Source organism: Astyanax mexicanus, chromosome 3 (genome assembly GCF_023375975.1).
Source record: "Astyanax mexicanus isolate ESR-SI-001 chromosome 3, AstMex3_surface, whole genome shotgun sequence".
In the NCBI taxonomy this organism is placed as follows: domain Eukaryota; kingdom Metazoa; phylum Chordata; class Actinopteri; order Characiformes; family Acestrorhamphidae; genus Astyanax; species Astyanax mexicanus.
Window position 1 is genome coordinate 12,087,848 of NC_064410.1, and position 26,885 is coordinate 12,114,732.

The 26,885-nt window shown below is 34.6% G+C and overlaps 1 protein-coding gene across 1 annotated transcript in view; it reads right to left on the reverse strand.

The window, feature by feature from the left end:
• Positions 1–555: 555 nt before the first annotated feature.
• The window catches only part of LOC111192009 (protein NLRC5-like), a 67,177-nt gene continuing 40,847 nt past the window's right edge, over positions 556–26,885 (reverse strand). Inside the window, exons 10-28 of the mRNA XM_049475742.1 lie at positions 25,099–25,272; positions 24,803–24,976; positions 24,232–24,408; positions 16,338–16,511; positions 14,855–15,013; positions 12,888–13,058; positions 12,521–12,694; positions 12,113–12,286; positions 11,601–11,777; positions 9,283–9,456; positions 8,235–8,408; positions 7,952–8,128; positions 6,637–6,819; positions 6,213–6,380; positions 3,480–3,671; positions 2,906–3,076; positions 2,290–2,466; positions 1,583–1,759; positions 556–730 (exon numbers count right to left, since the gene is read on the reverse strand). Coding sequence (XP_049331699.1) covers positions 556–730; positions 1,583–1,759; positions 2,290–2,466; positions 2,906–3,076; positions 3,480–3,671; positions 6,213–6,380; positions 6,637–6,819; positions 7,952–8,128; positions 8,235–8,408; positions 9,283–9,456; positions 11,601–11,777; positions 12,113–12,286; positions 12,521–12,694; positions 12,888–13,058; positions 14,855–15,013; positions 16,338–16,511; positions 24,232–24,408; positions 24,803–24,976; positions 25,099–25,272 — 3,322 coding nt within the window. The remainder of the gene's footprint in view (positions 731–1,582; positions 1,760–2,289; positions 2,467–2,905; positions 3,077–3,479; positions 3,672–6,212; positions 6,381–6,636; positions 6,820–7,951; positions 8,129–8,234; positions 8,409–9,282; positions 9,457–11,600; positions 11,778–12,112; positions 12,287–12,520; positions 12,695–12,887; positions 13,059–14,854; positions 15,014–16,337; positions 16,512–24,231; positions 24,409–24,802; positions 24,977–25,098; positions 25,273–26,885) is intronic.

Genomic DNA, 26,885 nt, shown 5'->3' on the forward strand with positions numbered 1-26,885 from the left:
TACGTAAGTGACATATATTTATTTTATGATAAATGTTCTTACATTATTTGCTTCTTCTTATGATATTGATTTTTGAATGTGTGACCCATTTCAGGTCTCACTGCTTAAAAACAGTTTTATGCTGGTGTGCCCTGCCTTGTCATATTTAATGAATGATACTGATAAAACTCACCCCAGTTTCTGCAGTTTACATTGCTGATTTTTCAGTAGAGAACAAAGCAGCTGCACCTCTGACTTTCCAAGATTATTTTCACTTAGATCCAGTTCTGTAATGCGTGACGTTTTTGAACATAGAGCAGATGATAGAACAGCACAGCTATTCGTTGTAATACTGCTGTTATTCAGTCTGCAGGATGAGCACAAAATGTTTAAGCATTTTCAAGGTAAATGTTAGCTGGTCTTCCTTTATTACATTTATATTAGTAACATTAAAACTTGAACAGTCCAACAAAATAGTAAATATAATGAAACTGAATGAAAACATAGTTATAAAAAGGGGCTAATTAAATATTTCAGAACTATATGATCAGGATATAAATAAAACATAGAACCACTTTACTTTAGTTTTCGCAGTATGCAGTGTGAATCATTTATCAAAGCAGAGAGCTGCGATATAAAGGAGTCATTGTGCCTTTTTCCACTCAGATTCAGCTCTGTCTGAATTAAGGGGTTTGTTCCTAGAAATCTGGTCAGGCCTGTGCATGCTTCATCTGCGGCAGGACTCAAGAATCTGAAAATAAACGTAATAATATATATATATATATATATATATATATATATATTAAATAAACAAACTAAAAACTAACAAACAAACAAACATGATAAACCAAAGCTACACTGAAAAGAAACAGAAAACAAACACAAGTAGGGAAACACAAAACAAGAAATAAACAATACAAGGATAACTAAACTATGAAAACTAGACAAGGAAAACAAAACTCAAGAAGACTTAACTAGAAAACAGGAACCTAACAAACAGCATGAGACACAAAACAAACCTGACAAGACTACGAACGGCAAACAAACCAACAAAAGACTAGACAAGGAAGACTTGAAACAAAGGGGCTTATATACACAAGGAGGGAACAGGAAACTGGAAAAACCTGAGGATCAATCAAGAGGGGGCGGGGTTACAAATAACTGATGACAAGGTGGGGCTGGGGGGGAGACAGGACCAAAACACAACAATAGCACATGGCTGGGAAACACATGACAGGTAAACAGAGGGCAGGAGCACATGGGACCAAATGAGGGAGAAACACAAGACAGACATGGGCTAAGCTGTGACATGAACATGGAATACCTCTAATAACATAAAAATTCATTTACAATGTATATGGATGCTCTGTATACGAATAGATTTAATTATATTAAATTTGCAACAAAACTAAACTCATGTTAACTTTTGAAAGAAACTACAATTTAAATAAATTCATATCTTAAATTCATAAATAAATGCAAATCTTTCAGAGTAAAAAAGCTAGGTTTCTTTGATTACAGAAGCTTTATGGGGAAACGGGCAATTTATTTGACTCATGGGCTCCCGCTACAGTCGGACATAGAAAAAATGTCTGAAAAGTACCTCAGTGTGTTTAGTTTAAATGTTCTGTCCTTCAGTACATCAATGAGCTGCTTCACTCCTTTTTCTCCAGGAGTGTTTCCTGTGAGATCCAGCTCTAAAAGCTGTGATGAAGGATTTGATTTCAGAGCTCGGGCAAGTGCAAGATATCCTTCCTCAGTAATGCAGCAATGACTAAGACTGAAAATACAAAGTCAAAAATAGTCAATACAACAAAATGATTACTAATACACTGATACACTAGTGGTTACAAAGGGATTACAGATATGGGTTAGTAGTGTGTTTCTTTCAGACTACAGTGTGTGTATATATATGTCTTATGTATTAAGTATTCATTAAGCATGTTTTAAGCATTATCATTCATATCTAGATGAATATCTACCCAAAAGGTGTACATGCCATGCCTTTTACAGTAAAATGGCATTTTTTACACCATTTGAAAGCTTTTTTATGGTTGTGTCAATTACAAGAAATATTGATGACATTGCATAGACTTGTTTAAAAGACTGCCTCATATCTATCATAAGATTGTTTGTATTTGCAATAAGCTGTACATTTTTGTCAAAGGCTTAACTATTTGGGCATAAACAATGTAAATGTTACTCAGGATACATGTGTACAATATTCTTTAAACATGATGATTTCTTAGATCTGCTAAAGAAGATAATGAAACTGTCCCCTATATGAAGATTGTTTGTAATTTTACTTACTTAAGTTTCTCCAGGCAGCAGAGAGGAGTTGTCAGTAGATGGCAGAGCTTAAACAGTGCTTTTTCACCCAGTGTGTTCCCTTTCATATCCAGCTCTCTCAGGTGTGAGGGGTTTACAGTGAGAGCAGCAACTAAATCATTACAATTGTTTTCTGTAATCTTGTCAGATTTATACAGACTGGAGAGGGAGACAAATAATTTCATGAGTAAAACTAAGTAAATTAACATTTCACAAAATGTAATGAATCAAAATCCATTGTCATTAAAATACCTTACACACAAAAATTAAAGGAACACTTTCACTTTAATAAAAGGGGGAGGGGGGGTGTCGTGGTGCTTCTTCAGGGCACATGCTCTGCCTCTTACTGTCATGCACAGCTAAAATGTGTTTTGCAGCAAGGGATGGACAGCTTGGGGGTAATCAGCTATAAAAGTGTAGAGCAGACGCTGTGAATCTGTGCAGCTCTTACAGTGACCTGTCATCAATTCCCCATTTAGGACTAAACATTTATTAATAGGAGGGCCTAGAAGGGTTTCCACTAAAGAGTTAAAATGGATTATATTTTAGCAATAGGAAAACCATACAGGCTATCTATGTACATAACAAGTATCCTTACGTAAGTTTCTCCAGTCTGCAGTGTGGATCCTGTAGTAGTGCAGTTAGCTGCCTCATTTCGATAAATTCTTTATTTATGCTCAGATCCAAATTTTTCATCAGTAAGGGGTTTTTCTGCAGTTGTTTTGTGAGAAAATCACAGGCTTGCTGTGCAAGTTCATCTTTCAGTAGCCTGTTGAGAGAAAAACATTACAGTAATTTTGATAGTGAGAAAGTTGGTCTTCAAGTGATGAGAAAACTGATCTTTGTTTTGTGTAATCTCTGTGTAACTATCTACAGCAACTTTCCCAAATCCAGCATTGTTACTTTTTAAGAGACGAGAGTGTATTAGCAATGATCTATGAATTATCAATTCAATATTCACTTCTATACAAAACAACATAAAGTAATATTACGTAAAGTCTTATTACTTTACTAGATAACAGGATTTGCATTATCAGTGTTTTCCAGCATGTTTAAAGAACGTGCAATGAGCAGAAAATTACAATGTGAAATGTGATGAAAGCATCGATATTCAATAACAACTAGACTCTAGAAATTTAGATTTCTACATTTTCTTTTTTTTTATTTCTCACCTCAGAGTTTTTTGCTTATACTCCAAACGATCAAATAAGGTAATAATGTTCTCCACTCCTTTCCACGACCCAATATCTTTTCCAGGGTTGTTTCCTCTGAGATCTAGTTCTTTCAGATGTGAAGACTGGTTTGATTGAAGAGTTGATGCAAGTAAAGCGTAACCTTCTTCTGTTACAGAACAGCAGGAAAGTCTAGAAAAAGAAAAAAAAATAATACTAGTAACAGATCGCACTCGTTTATGGTTTATTTATCCAAAAAAATCATTTTTTAACTATCACAGTGACTAGTGTAGTGTAAGCATTTCAGAAGTACAACACTTTTAACAGGAGTTTAATCAAAATTATTATAGCTCCTCCACAAACACCATTACAACACTGACATTGTGTGGTGGGATGCTTTTTCCAAGTGGGGACACCCGAAAATAAGTAAAAAAAAAAAAAAATGTATTCATGTTATGTATAGATCACTCACCTCTCAAGCCATTTTGCCCTGTTGGGTTTCATAGTAAAAGTTCCATGGCAAAAATACAAATAACATTTTTTTGACTATGTTATTTTTAAACTTTTGATCAAAATATGGTAAAATATCTAAACTTTATTCATTTCTGCATCTGATTCTTAAGAATAAACATATTTTTTTATTATTACAGAGCAAAATACTTTGTCATGTGTGAGCAACTTCTATAATATTTTGTAATGTTAAGATGAATAAAAATGCAGCTTTAATATACTGGTCTAGTGTTGTAAAAGGATTTAAAGCATTGTTTACTGACTTATGTACATTATCGAAAGCTTTTAAACATATACCAGTTATTCATTTGCTCCTCAGCTAAATTTAATTTGGACTGTACAGTTTAAAATACGTTGATGATGAATGCGATTAAATGTGATTAGATTAATTAACAGAGCATGTCATTAATTAGATATATTTTTTAAAATCATCTGGCAGCCCTATTTCCGTTTTAGAATTTTAACTCTAATTCTAAAACAAACTTCATGAGTAACAGATGCACGACTGGCACTCAAGGTAAGTCTTAAGTGAATAGCTAGTGAAAGCAACAAAAAATCCTCTAAATATAACTGATAAATATCAAAGCGGAGGATGAACCGACAGACACACACACAAACTGACATCATGTGTTTGGACTGTGGTAAGAAATGGGACAGTGCTATCCAGGGCTATACTGCTGTTTTAATTAGTACATACATACATTTTCAGCACTAAATTTAATTAATTCTCTTTGGTTTTAACTCTGCATGTTTACAGTCAGGCACGACAGCCAAGATTGAACTCATGGGGCATTTATTTCAAAAGACAGAATTTGCTGCCTACCCACCAAGTTTCAATCCTGCCAAAAAAGGTATAGTCTGGACTTTAAATTAAGAGCTGACAATAACTGTATATACACACACAAGACATTTTATTATCATCGCCTCCACCAGCCCCAGTAGCAGCTTTAGCTTAGAACAGCCTAGCACCCAACCAAGGCACGCTCGCCTAACCACAGTCCAGCCAGCTAACTAACCAACAGCACCCAGCAAACAGGCAAAAATGTTCAAAAACGCGCAGCTTTCACCTGAAGATAAGTCTGTGAAGCAGGAGAGGAGAGTTTCAGCGTTATTATTAGGTCCTAACATTTACTAACCCCCTTAATCACCAATTTCAATTTAAAGCTAACGTATAAACCATATGCCGTTTTGTAGTTACAGTTCTGTTACAGTTCACTTGTTGTGGAACTACTTTTTGGCAGAAGGCACAGCCCGTATTAAAGCATATTTATTATACATTTTTGGGGGGTCTCGTTTTCGGCTCGTGCCTACAACCAAATCACAGCTGTGATGTTATTTGCGAAAACACACTAACTCTCGTGTTCTATTGCCTAAGTACAAAAGATCTCCTCTGCAAAGTAATGATAAGCAAAATTTAATTTCATAATCAAAAAGTCCTGGGTTTTCACCAGTCAGAGCACTGGCAGAAATCAGTACCATGTAATATAGAATAAAATATTTGGTTAATTTGTAAATTGAGCTTAATGTTTTTCTCTCATTTAAAGCTCAATGTTTATTTGTGCTTTACTGTAATTCAACAATTGTTGTCCTAAGTCACTATACATACAGTAATTAACTATCTTAGCAACAGGTAAATGAGTATATACCTATACTCTGACAGAGTTTAAGCAGTTTTATGACGAAGAATGCCGTTATATCGCAGTGTCCATATGTGCAAACTTTACAGGGGCATTTACTAAATATTGAATTAAAGGCTAAATATGTATGCAGTTACTATACTGTTTTATTATTTAATATGTAATTGTTCATTACATTGCACAAATCTGATGTTTGACAGTTGACAGATATTTTTTATTACATTAAATAAGAATAAACTTCATAAAGTCAGCTCTATAATCACTAGTAACACTAGTTAATTTGGTTAAAAGGAACTTTAGTTTGCTGAAGCTTAAAATGTTATTAATCTAACTTAATCTAATTAAGTCAAATGTAGATTAACTGATTGCATTCAAACGTATATGCTGATGTGTGTGGTTAGATAAAGAAAAGTGTTTTTTTGGTGGTAAAATGTGTCTTGTCAACAAATGCTCCGTAATGTGATTGTCGGCAGTGTGCTTATACTTGCAGCTTTACTGCAGCTCTAGATGTTTAAATATGTTAGCTTTAATAAGGTTATAAATATACTAAGGTATGGACTGTTTTTCTTCAGTCAAAAGGGATTACCTCAGAATCTCCAATTTACAGAGAGGATTACTAAGTCCTTTGCAGAGATTTTTCACTCCTGAATCCTGAAGATTGTTATTGCTCAGGTCTAGCTCAGTCAGACTGGTAAAGGGGAGAACAGTGGATAAGGCTGCACAACTTTCCTCTGTCAGCTCGTCATTGTTGATCCTAAAAGCAAAAAAATATTATAAAGTTAAAAACATTATTATTTTGTAAAAGGTGTGTACATATTATATTGAATTTTAAATACATTTTTTATAGTAATTATTATTTATATAATTTATCTAAAACACAGCCTGCTTTGATTCATTTAAAATATCTGCTGGAATCACTATTTCGTGGCTTTTATTTCCACCACAGTGGTCAATGCTAACAGAGAAAAGAAAGTGAAAACAAACTATAGAAACAAATCAAAAATACTGACTGAAGTTTCTTCAGTTTGCAGTGTGTGTCCTTCAGGAAATGGCAGAGCTGTTTCACTCTTAAATCCCCTGATTTTCCTTCTGTACCCCTTTTCAGTTCCAACTTTTTCTGCAGTAATAGATTTGTTTCCAGGTCTTTAGAAAGACTATTCCATGCTTCTTCTGCAGCTGGTGTCTTCAACAGCCTATCAAGAGATATGGAATTAATGAAGAACAAAATTATATAAAGACGAATTACAGTATTCCGAATTAAATAGATCAAATTGAGTTTTGCAATTATTAAAACAGCTACATATTTATCCTATTTCAATGAGCACATGCAACTCTTCCCGTATTTTGTACAGTTACGAAAATGTGTGAGATTGGATCAACTGCACTGCCTTTTAGTTTCTTGCGTATATTTACTGACGTTACATCAGGACCTAATGGAAATGTCTGTAATTTCAGTATAAATTCATTTTTCTATTTATTTTCCTATTTCTTTATTTCTTGTTTGTTTTTTGTTTTTATTTCTTTATTTCTAAAACCTATTTAATTTACTTGAAATTTTGCATCAAATACTAATAACAGGACTCTTTTATTATTATATTTTTGGTAACATCTTTTAGTTAGACTCAGAACTCCTTCCTGTTTTTGATCTTAAGCCGTGTTAACTTCAGACTACTCCCCGAGCAAACAGTAAACTGGTTGTATCTATTAAATATGCAGAACATCTTACTGTTTGAAACTATTAACAAACACTAAAAAGGTGTTTTTGTTATTGGTTTGTTTTCATTTGTTAATTTTCTCTTTGTGTATGATTATTTGTGTGCAAGTTGGTATGATTAAAACATCATATTTATCACAGCCTGTGTATGTTTATGCACATGCCCAGCATGTTCTTACTCTCCAAGTGTCAGGGTTGGGTGCAGGAAGGACAAGGAGGTGGACACAAATGCAAACAATAGGACATTTTATAAAGAAAACAAAATAAACAAACTTAACAAAGAAACCAGGGCTGAGCATAAAAGGAAAAAAAAACACGAGGACCACTGACAGACGTAAAACGTACAAGGATCGACAAACGAGAAAAGAAACACAGACTATAAATAGTGGTGGACACGAACGGGAAACAGGAAACACCTGGGACTAGGGGCGGAGTTACAAATGAACAGGTGAGCAACAGAGGAGGAGACAGGATACACACAGGGCACGTGCAGAGGGTAAATAAACACAGAGAAACACCAGCACAAAAAGGGGAAACACAGGGAAACAGGGAAAGGATGTGACGCCAAGGTGTGTGGATTTGCACACAAGAAATAAGTTTTTTATTCCTACCTTAGTATCTTTAGTTTACTGGTTGGATCCTTTTGTACATCAGTTAGAAGCTCCACCCCTGTATCTCCAGGATCGTTTCCTTTGAGAATCAGCTCTTTTAGGCATGGTGAACAGCTTGATTTCAGAGCTGATTTTAAAGCAACATATCCTTCCTCTGTTATGCAGCAGTCTGAAAGACTGGAAAAGGAGCAATTTTGCAATGAAAAACATTACCGTATTCTAAAATTTGAAAGTTAAATTTGAATAATTGTTTTCTTTTTTCCAAAATCATATGAACACTAACTTTAGTAGTTCAAGTTTGCATTTTGAATTTTGTAACAGACAAGTCAGCCGCTTCACTCCAGAGTTTTCAAGTTTATTTTCACTCAGATCCAGCTCTTTCAGATGTAAAGGATTTAAACGGAGAGCTGATGAAAGAGCAGCACAGCCGTCCTCTGTAATGCTGCAGTTATTTAACCTGCAGCAAAGACATAAATATTTTTGTCATTTAAATTGCCTTCTATGAGCACAATCATTTTCCAATGCTTTTAATAACCTTCGCTAAATTAGTATAAATACATTTACTATATCATGAACAATTCCTTATTAGCAATTACAAAAAAATATATTGCATATTGTACATGATACAGTTGATCTGGTGCATAAAAATATTCAAGTATTTTGTGTTAATCATAGTACATTATTACAAAAATATATGCACATTTGGGCCCTAACATACACCTGGCTCATTGCGATGCTCTTTGCTACCTAACCTAACTGTCATCAGTATATTTTCACGTTTGGGGCCTACGGTGTTAAAATAGCATCAGAGTTTAGGAATGATTCTGCACTAATGGGTGTGGTGGTCGGGAAGTGAGGTGAGTTGAGGTTAACTTTTTTGCATATTGCTTTTTTGGCAGTGGAAAGCACAGGTGCACCACTGACTGATTAAAACTCTGACAACAGTCAACAGTCAGCCTTCCAATCCTGTCTTAACCATGCAGGAGCGCTGTACCCCCACTCTTTATACACACAAATAAACAAGTCCTGCTTTCACATTAACAATAAACAGAATAAAGAATAAAATAACATTGCTGTTCGATTAAATTACCTGCTGGTTTACCTTCACAATGTGCTGATCAGTATTAGTACATGCCTTAGTAGAGAATTAGTACATGACTTTTTGTGCATTTTGAGCTGCGCAAGGCATGTTTTTGTGTCCTCACAATAGTAAAGACACACTGACACACCCTAAATCCAGCTACACGATGCACAATTGACTGCTAGCCTATGGATTCCTAAAATAGGGCCCTTGATATGTTTTATGGAAAACATAATCAAAAACTCTTTACTTAAGTTGCTTCAGTATGCAGTGTGGATCTTCCAGTAGAGCAGAGATCTGCTTCACTGCTTGGTCTCCTTGTATCTTTCCACTCAGGTCCAGCTCTCTCAGCAGTAACGGGTTTTTTCCTAGAACTTCAGTCAGAAAATCACACGCTTTCTCTGCAGCAGCATTTTTCAGAACCCTGCAAAGAAAATATTACCATTATTGTGTATTTTACCTTACGGTTATTTGAGTCATTTATAATAGTAAATGGCAAAAGTGTCCAGCATATCTGTATATGTTACTGTATCATTACCACAGTATACAACAATATGTTCTGTGTGCAATTAATATTAATAATATTATAATGCTTAATTTTATCAAACAGGAATAGAAATAATTTGTAGCATTTTTGAAAAGCCAGTGCCCATAACGCTACAACTTCCATATAAACACATACACTAATAGACTAGTTATCTCTGTAGGTCTATATGGAAGAGTGATATAATGGAAATCATTTTCCATGTAAACCTAGCAGCAAAAAAGGTTAAAATGCCTACAACCTCAATTCCCAAAACAACTGGAAGGCTATGTAAAATGTAAATATATGTAAATAAAAATAGAATGTAATGATTTGAAAATCTCAGTCATATTTTATTCACAATAGAGCACAGTACACATATCAGATTCAAAAAGTGAAACCATTTCATGAAAATATTAACACGTAAATCTTAATGCCGCAACTCATTGCAAAGTTGGGACGAGGCAACAAACGGTTCAAAGAGTAAGTGGGATATCCAAGGTCCAATGTCTCATACAGCACCAATCTACTAAGCAAGGGCGTAGGAGCGGGCTTGATAGATGGGGGGGGCACATTATTATTATTATGTATTGGGATGTCATTTCTGTTGTATATTTACATTTTCTCCTTCGCTTTTTTTTCTACTGAGAGCTCTTCTTAAGATGGTGTTCTTTTATGTAAAAGAATGTAACTTTAAGTTTCCTAGATATTTTCATAAACTTCAGGACATAGTCTTACTGTGAACTACAAATTAACAGAAGTCATGTTACAGTCTTTCTCAACCCTGTTCTTACATATTCTACTGCATATTAACACTGTTCTGCATATTCTAGAGCTTCCTCTGCTTTAAACACACTTAATAAATTAAGTGGTGGTATGATGTGTTTAATACACTGCTGGATATACATGATTAATTTAGGCTCTATAGGGGGCTAAAGGATTTTAACAGGTAAATTCATTAAATGATTGTTAATTAGCTGATCAGGTGGATCAGGTGGAAAACACAATTTTAGGGCAGAGATCAGGGTTAAGAAACTGCTTTAAACTACAAACATGAAGTACTGTACTAAATTCTGGCGATCCTCTACATCCAGCTTCTAGATAACTAGTTTTTGTTCATTATAGCTCACAGTAAGTCCTGTAATCCTAAATTAAAAAACACAGTTTGAAAATGAAATAGTGATTAGCTGATCGGGTACAGGGCAAGTTACATATATAGTTTATTTTTTTTCTTAAACCTTGACTCCCAATCTAGCTAATTCCAAAGTTAAGCTAACTCACTAACACAGCTGCAGTTTATTAATCACAGTGGGTTTAATCTGTGTGTTTTGATTCAGAGACGTGTATTTTTAACCAGCTATCAGAAACATATCACAGTTTACGTGGGTAGCTCCGTTACCTTTCTTTTAGAAAAATCACTGTGTATCCAGATCTGTTTTAAAATCAGCTGCTGCTGCAGCCCGGTCCTGCTGCTAAATCTCACAGCGAGGGGGCGGGGCTTCCCCCACCAGCACACTGCCTCTCCTCCGTGCACCGCAAAACCAGCAAGCTGATTGGCTGTTTCTACTGAGAGGCGGTACTTAATACCTGAACCGGCTCAGTGATTGGTCCGGTCTGTCTACTCATTAATAATACAGCTGATCTGAGCCAAACAATATCATTTTTGGGGGGGACAAATGTCCACCTGTTTCTAACATCCCCCCGGTTCCTACGCCAATGCTACTAAGCATCTTTAGCCGAATGGTCACCAGATAAACTAGCCGCTCTAGCCCAAATCAATGATAGATAACGTGAGGACGACCACATACAGCCCCGGTACTGGACTGATTTGCTTGGGGGGGGGGCTGTAAAATTAAGTGGGCATGTTGATATTCATGTTGAATCCAGAAATATATTCAGGGCTTGATTTGTACATATGTTATTGATAAAAAAGTGCCCTTTTTCCCCCCTGAGCACTTGCCCCCCAAAATGTCTGTGCACGCCACTGTACTAAACCAAAATCACTCTGCACATGTAAATTACACATGTAATACTTTAAAATGTACCTTAGTGTCTTTATTTTACAGTTTGGATGATTCAGTAAATCATTGATCAGCTTCACTCCTTTATCTCCAGGAAAATTTTCCCTAAGATCCAGCTCTGTCAGGTATGATGAGGAATTGGATTTCAGAGCTGATGCTAGAGCATCATATCCTTCCTCTGTGATATCACAAGCACTAATGCTGTAAGTACATCAGGAAAAAAAGAAAATATAAATTAGCAAAGGTACTTTTACCACATTTTGAACACTACCAAGGATAACTAGAAAGTTTCTAAATAAAATTGATTTGTTGAGAAAACATTTTGTAAAATCAACCTATAACACAGTATATTTTTATGTTTTTAAGAAAATACCCCTCTGTGTAGAGATCACAGCATCTATATATTCATAACATACTTGTTTACTACATGTCTACAATAATCTACTGATTGGTCATAAATAAATATCTCCCTGTTATAGTAATAAATCTATTTCTGCACAGGTCTCACAATAAACTTAAAAAAAAATATTACTAACTTCAGTTTTTCCAGTGTGCAGTTCGAATTAATCAACATGCCACAGAGACTCTGTACACCATTGTGTCCAAAATTATTTCCACTCAGATCCAGGTCTTTCAGGAGTGAAGGATTGGAAGATAGTGCTAATGATAAAGCAGCACAGCCTTTTTGTGCAATATTGCTGTTATTCAGCCTGCAGATAAAAGAAAGATAAATGAGATTCCTTATAAGTGTACTTCTACCTTTACATGATTAGAGAAAGTTTCAGTTTCTTATTGTATAAATATCTCACATTCAAACATTTAACAAGATAAATAATATTTTGATCAATAAAAAGATATAAATATAAATTTTAGTGCATGTTTCCATAATGATTTTTATGAAGAAACCCACATTAGTAAAAAAGAATCTATGAAATCTAACATACTGCAGTTTTAAAAGTTTGAATCGCGTATCCCCCAGTACTTGGCACAGGTAATTTATTCCTGAACCTCCAAGTTTATTTCCACTTAGATTTAGTTCTCGAAGATGTAAAGGATTTTTACAGAGAACGGATGCTAGATCAACACAGCCTTTCTCAGTAATACTGACGTTTTTCAGCCTGCAAAAAAAACGAAGGCAGAAATAATGCATCTGTTAAAGCAGTTCTTCTATATATGCGAAAGTAATCAGTAATCACTGGATATATGTGAAAAGCAAGGCAGAGACAAATATAAATGTTTTAGTTTAATAAAATGAGTTTTAGTTCTAAATCTAATCTAAAATGTTACATTTTAAACTCTAAAAATATTTACCCAAGTGTAGTAATTTGACAGTGTGGATCCTCCAGTAGAGCACAGATCTGCTTCACTGCTGTGTCTCCTTGTATCTTTCCACTCAGGTCAAGCTCTCTCAACAGTAACGGGTTTATTCCTAGAACTTTGGTCAGAAAATCACATGCTTCTTCAGCATTATCTTTCAAAAGTCTGAAAAAAGAGAACGGATAATGTCAATGGCAAAGTTATATAAGAACATTTTACTCTAGCATGAGATAAATCTAAAAATATTACATTCCATTTTATAATAAATAAATTATGAATAATGCATGAGGATTTTCTAACCATTTTTTATAGATGAAACAACATGGTATTTTGAGCTGGTATTTGCAGTAAATAAATGATAAACATTTATCTAAGCAATAGTCTAATAAGTTTAAAATACGGTGGAACTTACTGCATCATAAATGAGAATGAAAAATAAGTCTATAATAAGCTTTTACGCTTCTGTTAAAAGAAGAAAAACCCACAGTGGTCACTAAAATAACTTATTATATAACATATATAACAAATTATTAATAAGTAAAAGATGTCTAAAAAAAGATATTGCTTCTGAATTGTAGTTCAACATAATTCTTAAAAACCTAATAAAACTGGGATTTCTGAACCTGTCCACAGATATTTTGGACTACTCCTCGTGAGTAAAGTGCTCCACTTGTCTCGGGTTTAAAGCGTGTTTTGTCCAGACTGCATGTTTCAGCTTCTACAGATGTTCAATAAGATCTAGATCAGGGCTCATAGGAGACCACATGAGAACAGTCCAATGCTTTGCTTCAATCCATTCTTGAATGATTTTAGCTGTGAGTTTTGGGTGATTATCCTGCTGAAGGATCAACAACCTGCAACTGAGACCAAGATTTCTGACACTGGGCAGAACATTTATCTCCAGAATTCCTTGAAAGTCTTGAGAATTGATTGAATTCTGCACAGATTCAAGACAAAAACCTAACCCAGCCTCCCCATGTTTCACAGTAGCTATAATCTTCTTTTTTCTGTATGCTTCATTGTTGCATCTGTAAACATAGAGCTAATGTGATGCCAAAAGCCTCAGTTTTGTCTCATCTGTTCAAAGGAATTTCTCTTTGTGATTTGTTAATATGCACTTTAGCAAACTCCAATTTTAATTTTTTATGATTTGATTTTTAACTGTAGTTTCCATCAAATCCACTTTGACTAAAACAATGACGCATGTGCAATCTGACACCGATGTACTCTGACCTTGGAGTTCACCTTTAATCTCTTTGGAAGTTTTTAGCTCTTTGGTTACCATTTGTATTATCTGTCTCTTCAGTTCATCATCAAAAGCTTAGCAGTTCTATAGAATCAGCTTCTGTCTCACCTCAAGGACAACATAGCCAATCAATTGAACAGATAAATTGACAGAGGATGCAATCTTGATTGCACATTACATTACATCCTAATCCATATATCAGGATTCTATGTGTCAGATGTGTGGACTCAAAAAACATTTATCTTGTTATTGAGCCACAAATTGAATAAATTGTGTCTTGATTTGACAGAATAAAAAATCTTTCAGGTTACATGCATTATCAAAAAGACTGGAACCCCAAAATTCTAGAAGTTTCAGAAGCTGTGCACTTACCTCCACAACAATAGCAACCATGAGGTTTTTTTTTTTACAGTTTGGGTATAAGAAAAATCACAGCACTGAAAAAGCTTTAATAAGGGTCACAAAGTATCTTTAGCCTTAAAGCTAAACTTTAACAGCTCCAATGAATTCATGCAATATAGATGCCAACTGAAAATTCTACCAACTTTAAAATACCTTTTCACTGACATCCATGATGGTTTTTTATATTGTTGAAAAGTAGTTAAATAACTGGAAGTGGAAATAAGTAAAAATAAATAGTAAATAATATATCCAGCAACCAAAACAAACAACTAAGGAATCAATTTATTTATTTATTTCCACAAAATTAGTTTACCTCACTTTACACTGTGGATCCTGCAGTAAAGCAGAAACAAGCTCTATTCCTTTGTCTCCAGGGTTGTTCCCACTGAGATCCAGCCATTTTAGATTTGAAGACTTCAGAACTGATGCCAGAGCAACGTATCCTTTCTCTGTGATGTTGTTATCACTGACACTGCAATCAGAAATGAAGTACATAAAGAAACATTGTGCCTGTTAAAGTACTTTTTTTAGAGAGTTGACTAGTATTATTGTAGTAATTATAGACTGTCAACATCCATCTACAGAATAATAACAACATGTCAGATGACAGTCATGAACTAACCTATTGCCAAAATTGTAATAGTATTATTGGTATAATGACTTTTACTGCACCGGGGGTGAAAGCTAAAATGATAAAGTTAACAGTCTGTAGTATAAACTAACTGAACCAACGGTCTTTAATTTTGGTGAAAACAAAAAGCAGCAAAAAACAATGTTTGTTAACAAACATCCTTGAATACATTTTTACATTTTTACATACGTTTTGTTATACACAGGTTTATTTTCTTTGTGAAACCATATGTTTACATACACTATAAAAAAGTCACATGTTTTCGAGCATGTTTTTCTTACTGTCTGACATGAAATCAGAATAAACCTTTCCTGCTTTAGGTCAATTAGAATTACTAAAATTACAGAATTCCAAAATAACGAGAGAGATTTTTTAGCCATTTTATTACTTTCTCCAAGGTCAAAAGTTTACATGCAATAAAGATGACTATGTCTTTAAACAATTTGGAAAGAAACATATATTGATGTCATGTCTTTGAAGCTTCTGAGAGACACATATGGACTCTCATATTTTTAAGGCACACCTGAAACATACTGTTTCTTTGTGTATTATCATGGAAAAGTCTAAATAAGATATTAGTTAGAGAATTGTGGACTTGCACTGCTTCATCCTTGTTAAGAGTGTGTCATTATCTACAGTAAATCGAGTACTGTGTTGAAATGGGCTGCAAGGAAGAAGCCATTACTCCAAAAGAAGCATAAAAAGCCAGATTAATGTTTGTAAATCCGCACAGGAACAAAGACCTTAATGTTTGGAGACCTGTCCTGTGCTCTGACAATACTAAAACTGAACTGTTTGGCCATAATGACCATCGTAACATGTAAAGAAAAAGGGAGAATCTTGCAAGCCTGAGAATACCATCCCAACTGTGAAACACGGGGGGGGGGGGGGGGGGGGGGGAAGCATCATGTTGTGGGGTTGTTTTGCTATAGGAGGGACTGGTGCACTTCACAAAATAGATGGCATCATGAGGAAAGAACATTATGTGGCAATACTGAAGCAACATCTCAAGACAAAAATTCTCTATTTCTCTTATTGTTCTGGCATTTGGCAAATATAAATAGTATAAAAAGTTTACTGACAATACAAGAATACATTCTGATTATTCACTCAACTTATGGTTGTGATACAATGCAGTGCTCAAAAATGAAAATACATTACTTACTTGAGGTTTTCTAGCTTGCAGTTGGAACTCATCAGTAGATCAGAGAGGTGCATCAGTCCAGCGTCTCCAAATTTATTCTTTCTCAAATCTAGCTCTGTCAGTTGACAGAGGTTCGTTCCCAGAGCCGATGCCAGAGCAGCACATCCGTCCTCAGTAATACTGCACTTACCCAGCCTGCAGACATTAGTGAGAGAGATTGACAGAGCAGAATAAACAGATATGTCAGATAAAACAGCAAACATGCTACCAATAATGACAAGCACAAAAAAAAACAATATGCAGAATTATTTGATCATTTCACTGCACAACTACAGAACTCACCAACATTGATTTGTTATTTTACAACTACTAAACCAGTTCATATTGAACAAAATCTTAGAAAAATAATCTCATAATCTAATATCAGACATTCCTTCCTTAAATTGTGTTAACTAACAATATGTTTAATATTAACATTCATACAGTATACATTTTAGGAAATGTTACTTAACCTGATTATTTTGAGCGGAGACTGTGAGTTTTTTATTCCAGCAAAAAGCTGCTTCACTTCTGAATCCTGCAGATCGTTGTTGCTTAGATCTAGCTCTTTCAGGTGGGAGTGGTTTGAGCTCAAAACTTCTGCTAGAGCTGAACAGCTTTCCATCTTTATTTCACAGAACTGCAGCCTAAACATAAACATAAGTGAGGTTAATTATTGTGTACACATTACAAATCAAGACTTTTTGTACATCAACATTTCACACTGTAAGTATTCATGTAGGTGGTATTATTACTGGTCCTTGAAATCCCTCATAGGACATATCATTATGATTACAAACATGATGTTAGTAGGCAGGCAAAAAAAAACAAAAAACAAGCAAACAAATAAATAAACATATAAATAATGATGGCAGAATGCCCAAATGTTTCCTTCAAGAATTTCACACCAAATTATTGGCACCCTCAACTTAAAATATAGTTGCACACCCCTTGAAAAAATAATTGTCACCATAAACAGGTAAAGGGACTGGATGCAGATGACAAAAATATTGAAATCAGTCACTTCCTATAACCATCAATAAGCTTCTTACACCTCCAAACCGCTCCAGGTCTCTACTCTACAGGTTTCTAAAACATAAAATTCAGTCACCTATCTATTTAATCAAACTCAGGTTACAATCACTTCCACGGCTACAGATGTATAAAAGCAACAGCAAGTCATGCAGACTGCTTCTACAAACATTAGTGATAGAGCTCAGAGAATTCCAGTGTGGTACTGTGATAGGATGCAGCACCTGTGCAACAAGTCCAGTCGTAAAAATTCCTCACTACTAAATATTCCACAGCCAAATGTCAGTGATATTATAACACAGTGGAAGCAACTGGGAACTAAATCGACTCTGTGCTCTGTCAGTGTAAAACAACAGAGCGGGGTCAGCGGATGCTGAGGAGCATAGTGCACAGAGTTCACCAATTTATGCAGAGTTGATGTGATGGGCAGTGCTGCACCGCGGGCTGCCAGCAGGGGGACTGGTAGAAATGGTAGAGTGGGATCCCAAATCTCCAACTCCCAGAATCCCCGGCGGTGATTAGTGTCAACCAGCTGCACATGGGCACTACCCTATTTAAACCTCAGTCAAACCAGACCTCACTGTTGCACCTTCACAGAGGGGTGACCGGTACTAGAGGGTATAAGAAAAGAAAAGAAAAGAGAATAAAATAAAAGGTGATCTCAAAAAAGGAAAGTGATCACAGCAAGCATCACAAAAAGAAAATAAAAGAAAAAAGAAAAGGTGATCTCAAAAGAAAGCCACACAAAAAAAGAAAAGAAAAAAAAAAGGTGGTCTCAAAATAAGGAAAGAGATCTGAAAAGAAAGCCACACAGAAATAAAATAAAATAAAAGAAAAGAAAATATCTTGAAAGAGAGCATAAAGAGAGGACTGAGCGGTGCTCAGCCAGTTCTAAGTTTGGTTGTGTTTTAGTTTGGTTTATTTGAAGTTTAACGCTGTCTTTTGTTGGTACAAGCCATTTTGTGGCATTTCCTTTGTTCTGTTTCCCGCCTTTTTTTCCACACCTCTTGTTGGGGATTTTTTCCCACTCATTCTCCAGTCTCCTTGGAGAAACATTCACCTAAGCACAACACATTTAAAATTATTATCCCAATCCATAACTAGAACTAAATAATACAAAATAGAACTATATCCTTATAAGTATATAAATATATATAAATATATATATCCATTATATATTCATATCTGCTCTGCACTTGGATCCCACACCTACCCCAACCGTAACAGTTGATCACTACAGACCTTCAAAAACGTCATGTAGCTTCAGATTAGCTCAAGAACAGTAGAGAGACTCATGGAATAGGTTTCCATAGTGAATGGTCGAGCAGCTCCATCTAAGCCTTACATCACCAAACCCAGTACAGACCAGTTTTGACATCCCTATAGTTTTCTATGATAGTTTTTGATCCCTAACATCAAACACCTAAGAATCAAGAAACACTGTTCACTTAACAATCATACACTCAGAAATAATGTGCTATAAGCAAATGCTTTAAGTGACTTTGAGCCTAACAGGGATATAATATTTACTGCAATGTTGTTAGGCTTGTTTAGTGTGCTGTAGTGCATATGTGTCTGTAATGTAGTATTTCTTTGTATTTCTTAGTTTTGGTTCTGGAGGCTTCAGGTGTGTTGGAAAAAGGTGATAGCAGGCAACAGGTTGCCTCCAGGACCAGTACTGAGAATCAGTGAAGCATCTTGTTAGCCTAGTTTGCCAATGCATGTGCAAAACTGGAACATCTAGATAAATGTATTAGTTATATTACAAATGAATTAGTAATTATTGTAAATGTATTATGCATACACTATAAATGTAGTGACTGTTGATTTTTAATTGATGTTTAATTGATGAAGTAGATTTTATTTGTCAATAAGTGCTTATTTATCTTTCAGTATTCAGGTATGTGCAATACCACTAACTAGCCTACATAATATGTAGCTACATATTTGCCACAGAATATATGCCACATAAATCACATGTATTAAACCTAACCACACTGTATTTTTTTTTAGAATTGACAATTTATGTTCTATTTGGCGTAATCATAATCACAGAATAAAGAGGATTAGGAGTGATACTAACCTAAGCAGATTTATTTTACAGTGTGAATCTTTGAGTAAATAACATAGCTGTTTCACTGCTGGGTCTCCTTTTATCTTCCTACTCAAATCCAGCTCTGTCAGCAGTAAGGGATTCGTTCTTAGGACTTCAGTTAGAGTAACACAGGCTTCCACTGCTTCCTCTGTTTTCAGAAATCTGCAAGAACAGAAACAATGTTTTACATTATTCCAAGCAAATATATGGTTTACTACCCTCCCCTTATAATCTGAACACTGCCATTCACCATACATTTGCATTTTTATAGATATTATGGCAAAACTTTTAATTTAGATTTAGACTATCAGTGACTTTAAATGGATTTTTATTTGTGATCATGCTAGAAATTTCAGTAGCATTTTACAGATTGCTAATAAGTGGGTAATAATATGGTAATTTTATGTTAACAAGTTGTATCCATAAATAAAAAATCAATTTCCTACTTGTTACTGATTAATAAATCAGTAACAGCTCCGCAAAAAAATGAAAGATTAAGATTGTAGTGGTAGTCAGAAAGAAAATACTAAATTTCGAGTTGCAATTCTGCTGAAAGGTTTTAGCTAATTTTTTATAAATTAAAATGATTTAAAATTAAATCATTAAAATTAAAGTATTACTAAAATATTAACTTTTTATTAATGAAGAACTAGAAGTAATAAGAAAGAAGTATGTCAGTACAATGTTTCCATAGTTGTTCTGATTTGTTATTTAGCAAAAACTAGAGATTTTGAAAATAATTAATAATAAATACAACTTTTTACCATAATATTATCATTTTATTACTTACTTGTTACTGATCTGTTATCTCTACAATTACTGATTTATTATTTAGTAACAAATAAAAAAATGTCAATTAATTAATTTGTAAATACAACGTGTTACCTTAATATAATTGTATTATTAGCCAATTGTTACGAAGCTATTATCTTCACAATTACTAATTTATTAATCAGTAACAAGTAGGAAATTTATATTTAATTTATGAACAAAAGAAACTTGTTACCACAATATTACCATATTATTACCCACTTATTAGCGATCTGTAAAGTGCTACCAACATTTCTCTTCAGTATTTAATAGGTAAATCACTATAAAAATTTAATTCACCTATAATAACACTGCATGCTGAAATGAATTGAAAACAGAGGACAGTTTGACTCATCACTATGTTATAGCTGCTTTTAAAGGATAAACTATATTTGGGGTGTTTTTAGATTTTCTCCTCATTGTGTGACTAAGAAAAAAAACATTAATTAAACTATGCCCTGGTTGCCCAACTAAACAGTAATATAGCTAGCATTACAAGTATAGAAAACATGGTTCAGATTGTATTTATATTTCTGAATTGTATCACTCCTGTATTGCACCCTTTCCTTCTCCAAAGATGGTTAAAGCAACATGTTACTCCCAAGATTATCTTCTCACTGCTGGTGAACTCTCACTTCTACTATGGGCAACCTCAGCACTGGAGAGAGTTCAGCAGTTAGTGTCTATCTATTTGATACAATTCATGAACAGTTTGTTTTTGAATAAAAAAACAAATAACGGCTTGTATTTTCTGTTTTTTATTTGATGATTCAAACAAAAATAGGAAATGAACGGACCAGAAGCAGAACTTGATTTTTCACCTGCGTCTTATTCAGATTTCCGTTGCACCTTTAATGATTACTATAGTAACACAAAGACAGTCATCCTTCACCAGTCAAAGGTTTATTTCCTTTATTCATGACTGAAATTGACTGTATTTATGTTCCCGTGGTCACAAAAAAACAAAGTAAAATGCAGCGAAAAACCACAAAGTAACTTGACCTCTCCCCACACGGAAAGCTTCTCAAGGCGGGGGAGCCAAAGGTTAAAATCTGGACGCTGTATTATCTAGCTGTAACAATAAAATATTAATAATCAGCAAGTTATAAATGTAGATAACTTATGGTGATCAGCCCTGTAACATATCATAAGTGGAAAATGCTCCATTCTGTCCTTCCATGTTCCGCTTTTAAACTGCAGCCCAAGCAGCTAGAAATACATTTCCCTCAAAATACGACTTTATTCTCTTGTAATACTACGACTTTATTCTCTCATAATATTACAGCTTTAATCTTGTAATATAATGACTTTAATCTTGTAACATTACAACTTTATTCTCGAAGTGAAGTGTTTTTTTTTAAAGAGTGGCCCTGAAACGCTGTCATTGTTCCATTTTCAGGACTTCAGCTGTCTGATATATTGTTTCTTGCATGTGACAGATGACAGTTTTTTGAAATGATGTGAGAACAAGGAGATATAGAAAATATTCACATTGTTTTTTGTTCTTTTTTTTAGGATTTTAACAGCCTGATGAATTGTGTCTTAAGTCTATATTTAATAATCTAATAAATTCTTATTTTATGTGTTATTGTCATGTCTGGTGCTGAAAGCATTCCTATGTCTCCCACACCCAGCTCTATCTGTGATTTCCAAGCCTCCAACTACAATACCCAGAATGCACCACACCATGACACCACGCTCACTCCCGATCACATGACACATCACATGGCACCACCAGGAAGTCCCGAGTACTGATTTCCCTCAGTATATATAGACCATGCTCATGCTCACACCTTGCCGAGTATCTGTTTGGTTATCCTGCAATACAAAGCGTTTCTCTTGCCCTCGTCTATATTCTGTGTATGATCTTGTTTTTGTTTTCTACAAACTTCGATTTCTGATTGCCCCCTTGTATTGGATACCTATGTATGACCTGGACTGTTTATCTCGTTTTGGATTTTTGCCTACTCTGTGCTACTGCCTGCCTGTGTATGAACTCTGGACTTTCTCCCGTTTATGGTATGGTTTCTCTCTGCTGCTTCTCACTGGTACTGACCCTGTTTACGTTGACTACCCCTGTATGCTCTATTACTTTTAATAAAGCCGTTTTATTGTATCCGCACAAGTCTGGTTCCTGTCTGGCCCTGACAGTTATGTTATGCTCTATTTTCTTATCTTATTTTATCCATATTCTATTCAAATCAAATTTAAGCTTTGTCTTTTTGTGTTTTTCCCTTTTATTCAGACCGTTTGCACAGCTAAATGCGGCTTTTCACTGTTAAAATCCACTATCTACAGCTGGTTATATGTAACAGCAGTAAGCATTTAAGGTGGAAAGGAAATCTGAATATAATGCTGGTGAAAAATCTAAATAAAGTTAAAGACTTACTAAAGCTACAGAAAGTAGGAAGTAAGATCCTGATGTAGTTTGTAATGGCTGGAGGTGTGTTAACATTTATTAGGAGTAAAAATTGTGTTTGTTTTAACCAGCTCTTTATTGTAATAACCATACAACACTGTTTGACTGTGGCCACCTCACACATATTTTATCTTAGTCCTTACTAATATTTTTATTAGCTCCATGGCCAAGATGTCTTTTATACATTGTTAATGAGTAGATGACTGATCGTGTATAATTTGCCATATGACATAATGTACAGTAAAATGTTGCACTTTTACAAGTTGCATTGTATACTTTGTGTAATGAATGTCTTCTTACTCAAGTTTAAGTTTACAGCATTGATCATCTATCAAACAGATGAGCTCCTTCACTCCATTGGCTCCAGGATCATTGCCTCTAAGATCCAGCTGATTGAGGTGCGATGAAGGGTTTGATTTCAGAGCTGAAGCCAGAGCAGCATATCCTTCCTCTGTTACATTGCAATCTGAAATTCTACACATGTGACAAAATTAATTTGTAATAACAATATATCACAAATTCATTTGAATTTTATTTTATTCAAATTTTTCCTTGTTAATCCTTAGTATTAAATTTAAATTAATTTACATTGAAACCCATCCAACCTTAGTATTTCCAGTGTGCAGATTTCTTCTTTGTTCAGTAGAGCACAGAGATGATGAACTCCAGAACTTCCTAGTTCATTTTCACTCAGATCCAGCTCTTTCAGCTGTGATGAGTTTGAACAAAGAGCTGATGCTAGAGTAGCACAGTCATTTGCTGTAATACTGCTGTTACACAGCCTGCAAATAGAGTATTGGAGGAAAAAACGTTAATAAAAAAAAAAAACATTTCTCTTAAAAATGACTGTCATTGCACAAAATACTGCAAAGGGCAGTCAATTTATAACAGCAAGGGATAATTTTGTTATTTTCTATTACATTCATATTGACTTTCAAATAAAAAATTGCAACACAAAATCCTGATACACTAAACAACACACCTAAGTTTCTTAGGTCGGCAGTGTGAATCCTCCAGTAGATCAGACAGCTTTTTTATTTCTAAGTCTCCTTGTTTTTTCCCACTCAGATCCAGCTCTGTAAGCAGTAAGGGGCTTGTTCTAAGACTCTTAGTTAGAGAGGCACATACTTCCTCTGCAGCAGAAGATCTTAACAGCCTGCAGAAATAGTAAAACAAACACATTACTAAGACTTATGTAGTGACAACTCACTTTGAAATCAAATTCACCTTGATGTACCCATTGTTAACAGTGTAGGTAAATTCAGTAAATAAAGGGACTAACAATACTCCTACTACCCACTGCTAGAACCCCTCTTTAAACATGTATGTGATTAATTACAGAATGCGCTTAATTTTTTAACATTGATCTGCTAGAGCAAGGAAAGATGAACTTCAGTAGAGCAGAGTGCTTTCATGACTGAGAGACATATTTTTAGATCTTGGTAAGTTTAAATGCTATAAGTTTTATTCTAATAGTTAAATAAGGGCTTGGATTTTGGAAATCAAGATTTACTATTTACCTTAGGATGTTCAGTTTGTAATTTGGATCCACTAGTAAATCAATCAGCGGTTTTACTCCTGTGTCTCCAGGATCATTCCCTCTCAGATCCAGCTCTATCAGGGGTACTGATGGGTTTGATTTTAAAGATGAGGCCAGAGCAGTGTATCCTTCCTCTTCCACACTGCAAGATGAAAGGCTATACAGAGGACATTTTTATTTAAACAAAATTATTTACTTTATAGATCACATGAATATATAACATGGAGATAACTAAACTTCAGACTTTACAAGTCATTTAACGTTACCAAAAAAAGCAAAAAGATCCAAACCCCTTCCACCCCCCCACCCCCGAACTCTCTCATGCTAACTCTGGAATCAGTTTTATACTTTTTCATATTGTTATAAGTACTTTATATTAATATAGTACTTATATATGTTATATATTGTTTCCATTTAGGGTTTTCACTTGGTGCAGACTAAAATTAAGATTAAGAAATCTAAAAAATGAATCAAAATGTAATTATATAACCCTAAATGTATTTTTAGAATAATAATGTAATGTTGCACTTATTGTATTAGTATTATCTTACATCAGTTTCTGTAGTTTACAGTCAGGCTTTTGCAACACAGTACAAAGCATCTGTACTCCAGAACTTTTTAGCTTATTCTCATGTAAATCCAGCTCTTTCAGGTGTGATGGATTCAAACAAAGAGCTGCTGATAGAGCAGCACATCCATCCTCTGTAATACTGCTGCTATTCAACCTGTAAACAACAATACATTTACTGAAAGTTGTTCATCTAGTGATGAAAATATTGTACATTTTGTACATTTTATACAAAAATCTATACAAAAAATGTCAACATTAATCATTCAGACTACATACTTTATTGTCTCAGGTCTGCAGTGTGGATCCTCCAGTAGAGCAGAGAGCTGCTTTACTGCTGAGTCTCCTTGTATCTTTCCACTCAGATCCAGCTCTTTTAGTAGTAACGGGTTTACTCCTAGAACTTTTTCTAGAAAATCACATGTTTCCTCTGCAGCAGAACTTTTCAAAAGCCTGAAGAAAAATACAATTTCACATTACCAAAATGTCTTAGAAACAGTCTTTTAGCATTCTATGAAAAGATTTTATGAAAAGGAAAAAAATCCTTTTTCATTTATGTTTAAAAAAAGCTCTTTCATTTATGTTTAGTCTGTTACATTATATTATATTATATTATATTATATTATATTATGTTATTAAATACTCATCCAGAGTATGCATTAGAGCAGCATGGAAAGATCAATTTCCATTTTAGAGCATCACTGTGGTTAAGGTTCATTTGCTGATATCTGTAATAAATATAAGGCATTTCATTATGTAAAATTCTGCTATGTGGGCTAAATCCAATTTGTTTTGTCCCAAACATTTGTCCAGGGATTGCAGGTCAGACAGATTTTCATGGTGAAGAGGGGCATGCAAAAGTTTGAGCACCCTTGGACAAAATGACTGTTACAGTGAACAGCATATTATTAGATAAACAGTTATTAATAGTTAGTAAACAATGTTAGTAACACGTAATATTCATATATTAATGGTAAAGTCCTAATGTGCTTACAAATAATATGTTTCTATTCACAAATGCTTTTGTAGCTGTTTACTAGTACTTAGTAGGTAAAATCAAAACATAGCTTTAGACACATTTTTAACTTTATAACTACCGTTATTGCTTTTTATTATTGCTAATGATAATATATTTTTACATCACAATTACACCATATTCTTCTTATGGTATGGCATGGCAGAAAGTGTTGTGGATAATGAGTCAAAGTTTGAGGTATTTGGATCAAACAGAATAACATTTGTGAGGCACAGGAGCAATGAAAAGATCTGTCAATCATGATAAAGGGAGCATGATGTTCTTAGGCAGGTGAGTCCTGATACTTTTGGCAATACAGTCATATGAAAAAGTTTGGGCACCCCTATTAATCTTAATCATTTTTAGTTCTAAATATTTGGGTGTTTGCAACAACCATTTCAGTTTGATATATCTAATAACTGATGGACACAGTAATATTTCAGGATTGAAATTAGGTTTATTGTACTAACAGAAAATGTGCAATATGCATTAAACCAAAATTTGACCGGTGCAAAAGTATGGGCACCCTTATAATTTTATTGATTTGAATACTCTACTACTACTACTTTTTACTGAGTTACTGAAGCACAAAATTGGTTTGGTAACCTCATTGAGCTTTGAACTTCATAGCCAGGTATATCCAATTATGAGAAAAGGTGGCCAATTGCAAGTTGTTCTCCTATTTGAATCTCCTCCATCATGGGCTCATCAAAACAACTCTCAAATGATCTAAAAACAAAGATTGTTCAACATAGCTGTTCAAGGTTGTGCTTTTGCGACTGAGGCGACTGTTCGTGGCGTGCTTGCAGAAATGGCAATTTCGCATCACTCTCCCATACAGCTTCTCCTTGTGCAAAGTGCGCTGTATTGCTGCAGCTCTTTCGAGGTGGTCTGTGGATTGTCCTTGACTGTTCTCACCATTCTTCTTCTCTGCCTTTCTGATATTTTTCTTGGTCTGCCACTTCTGGGCTTAACAAGAACTGTCCCTGTGTTCTTCCATTTCCTTACTATGTTCCTCACAGTGGAAACTGACAGGTTAAATCTCTGACAC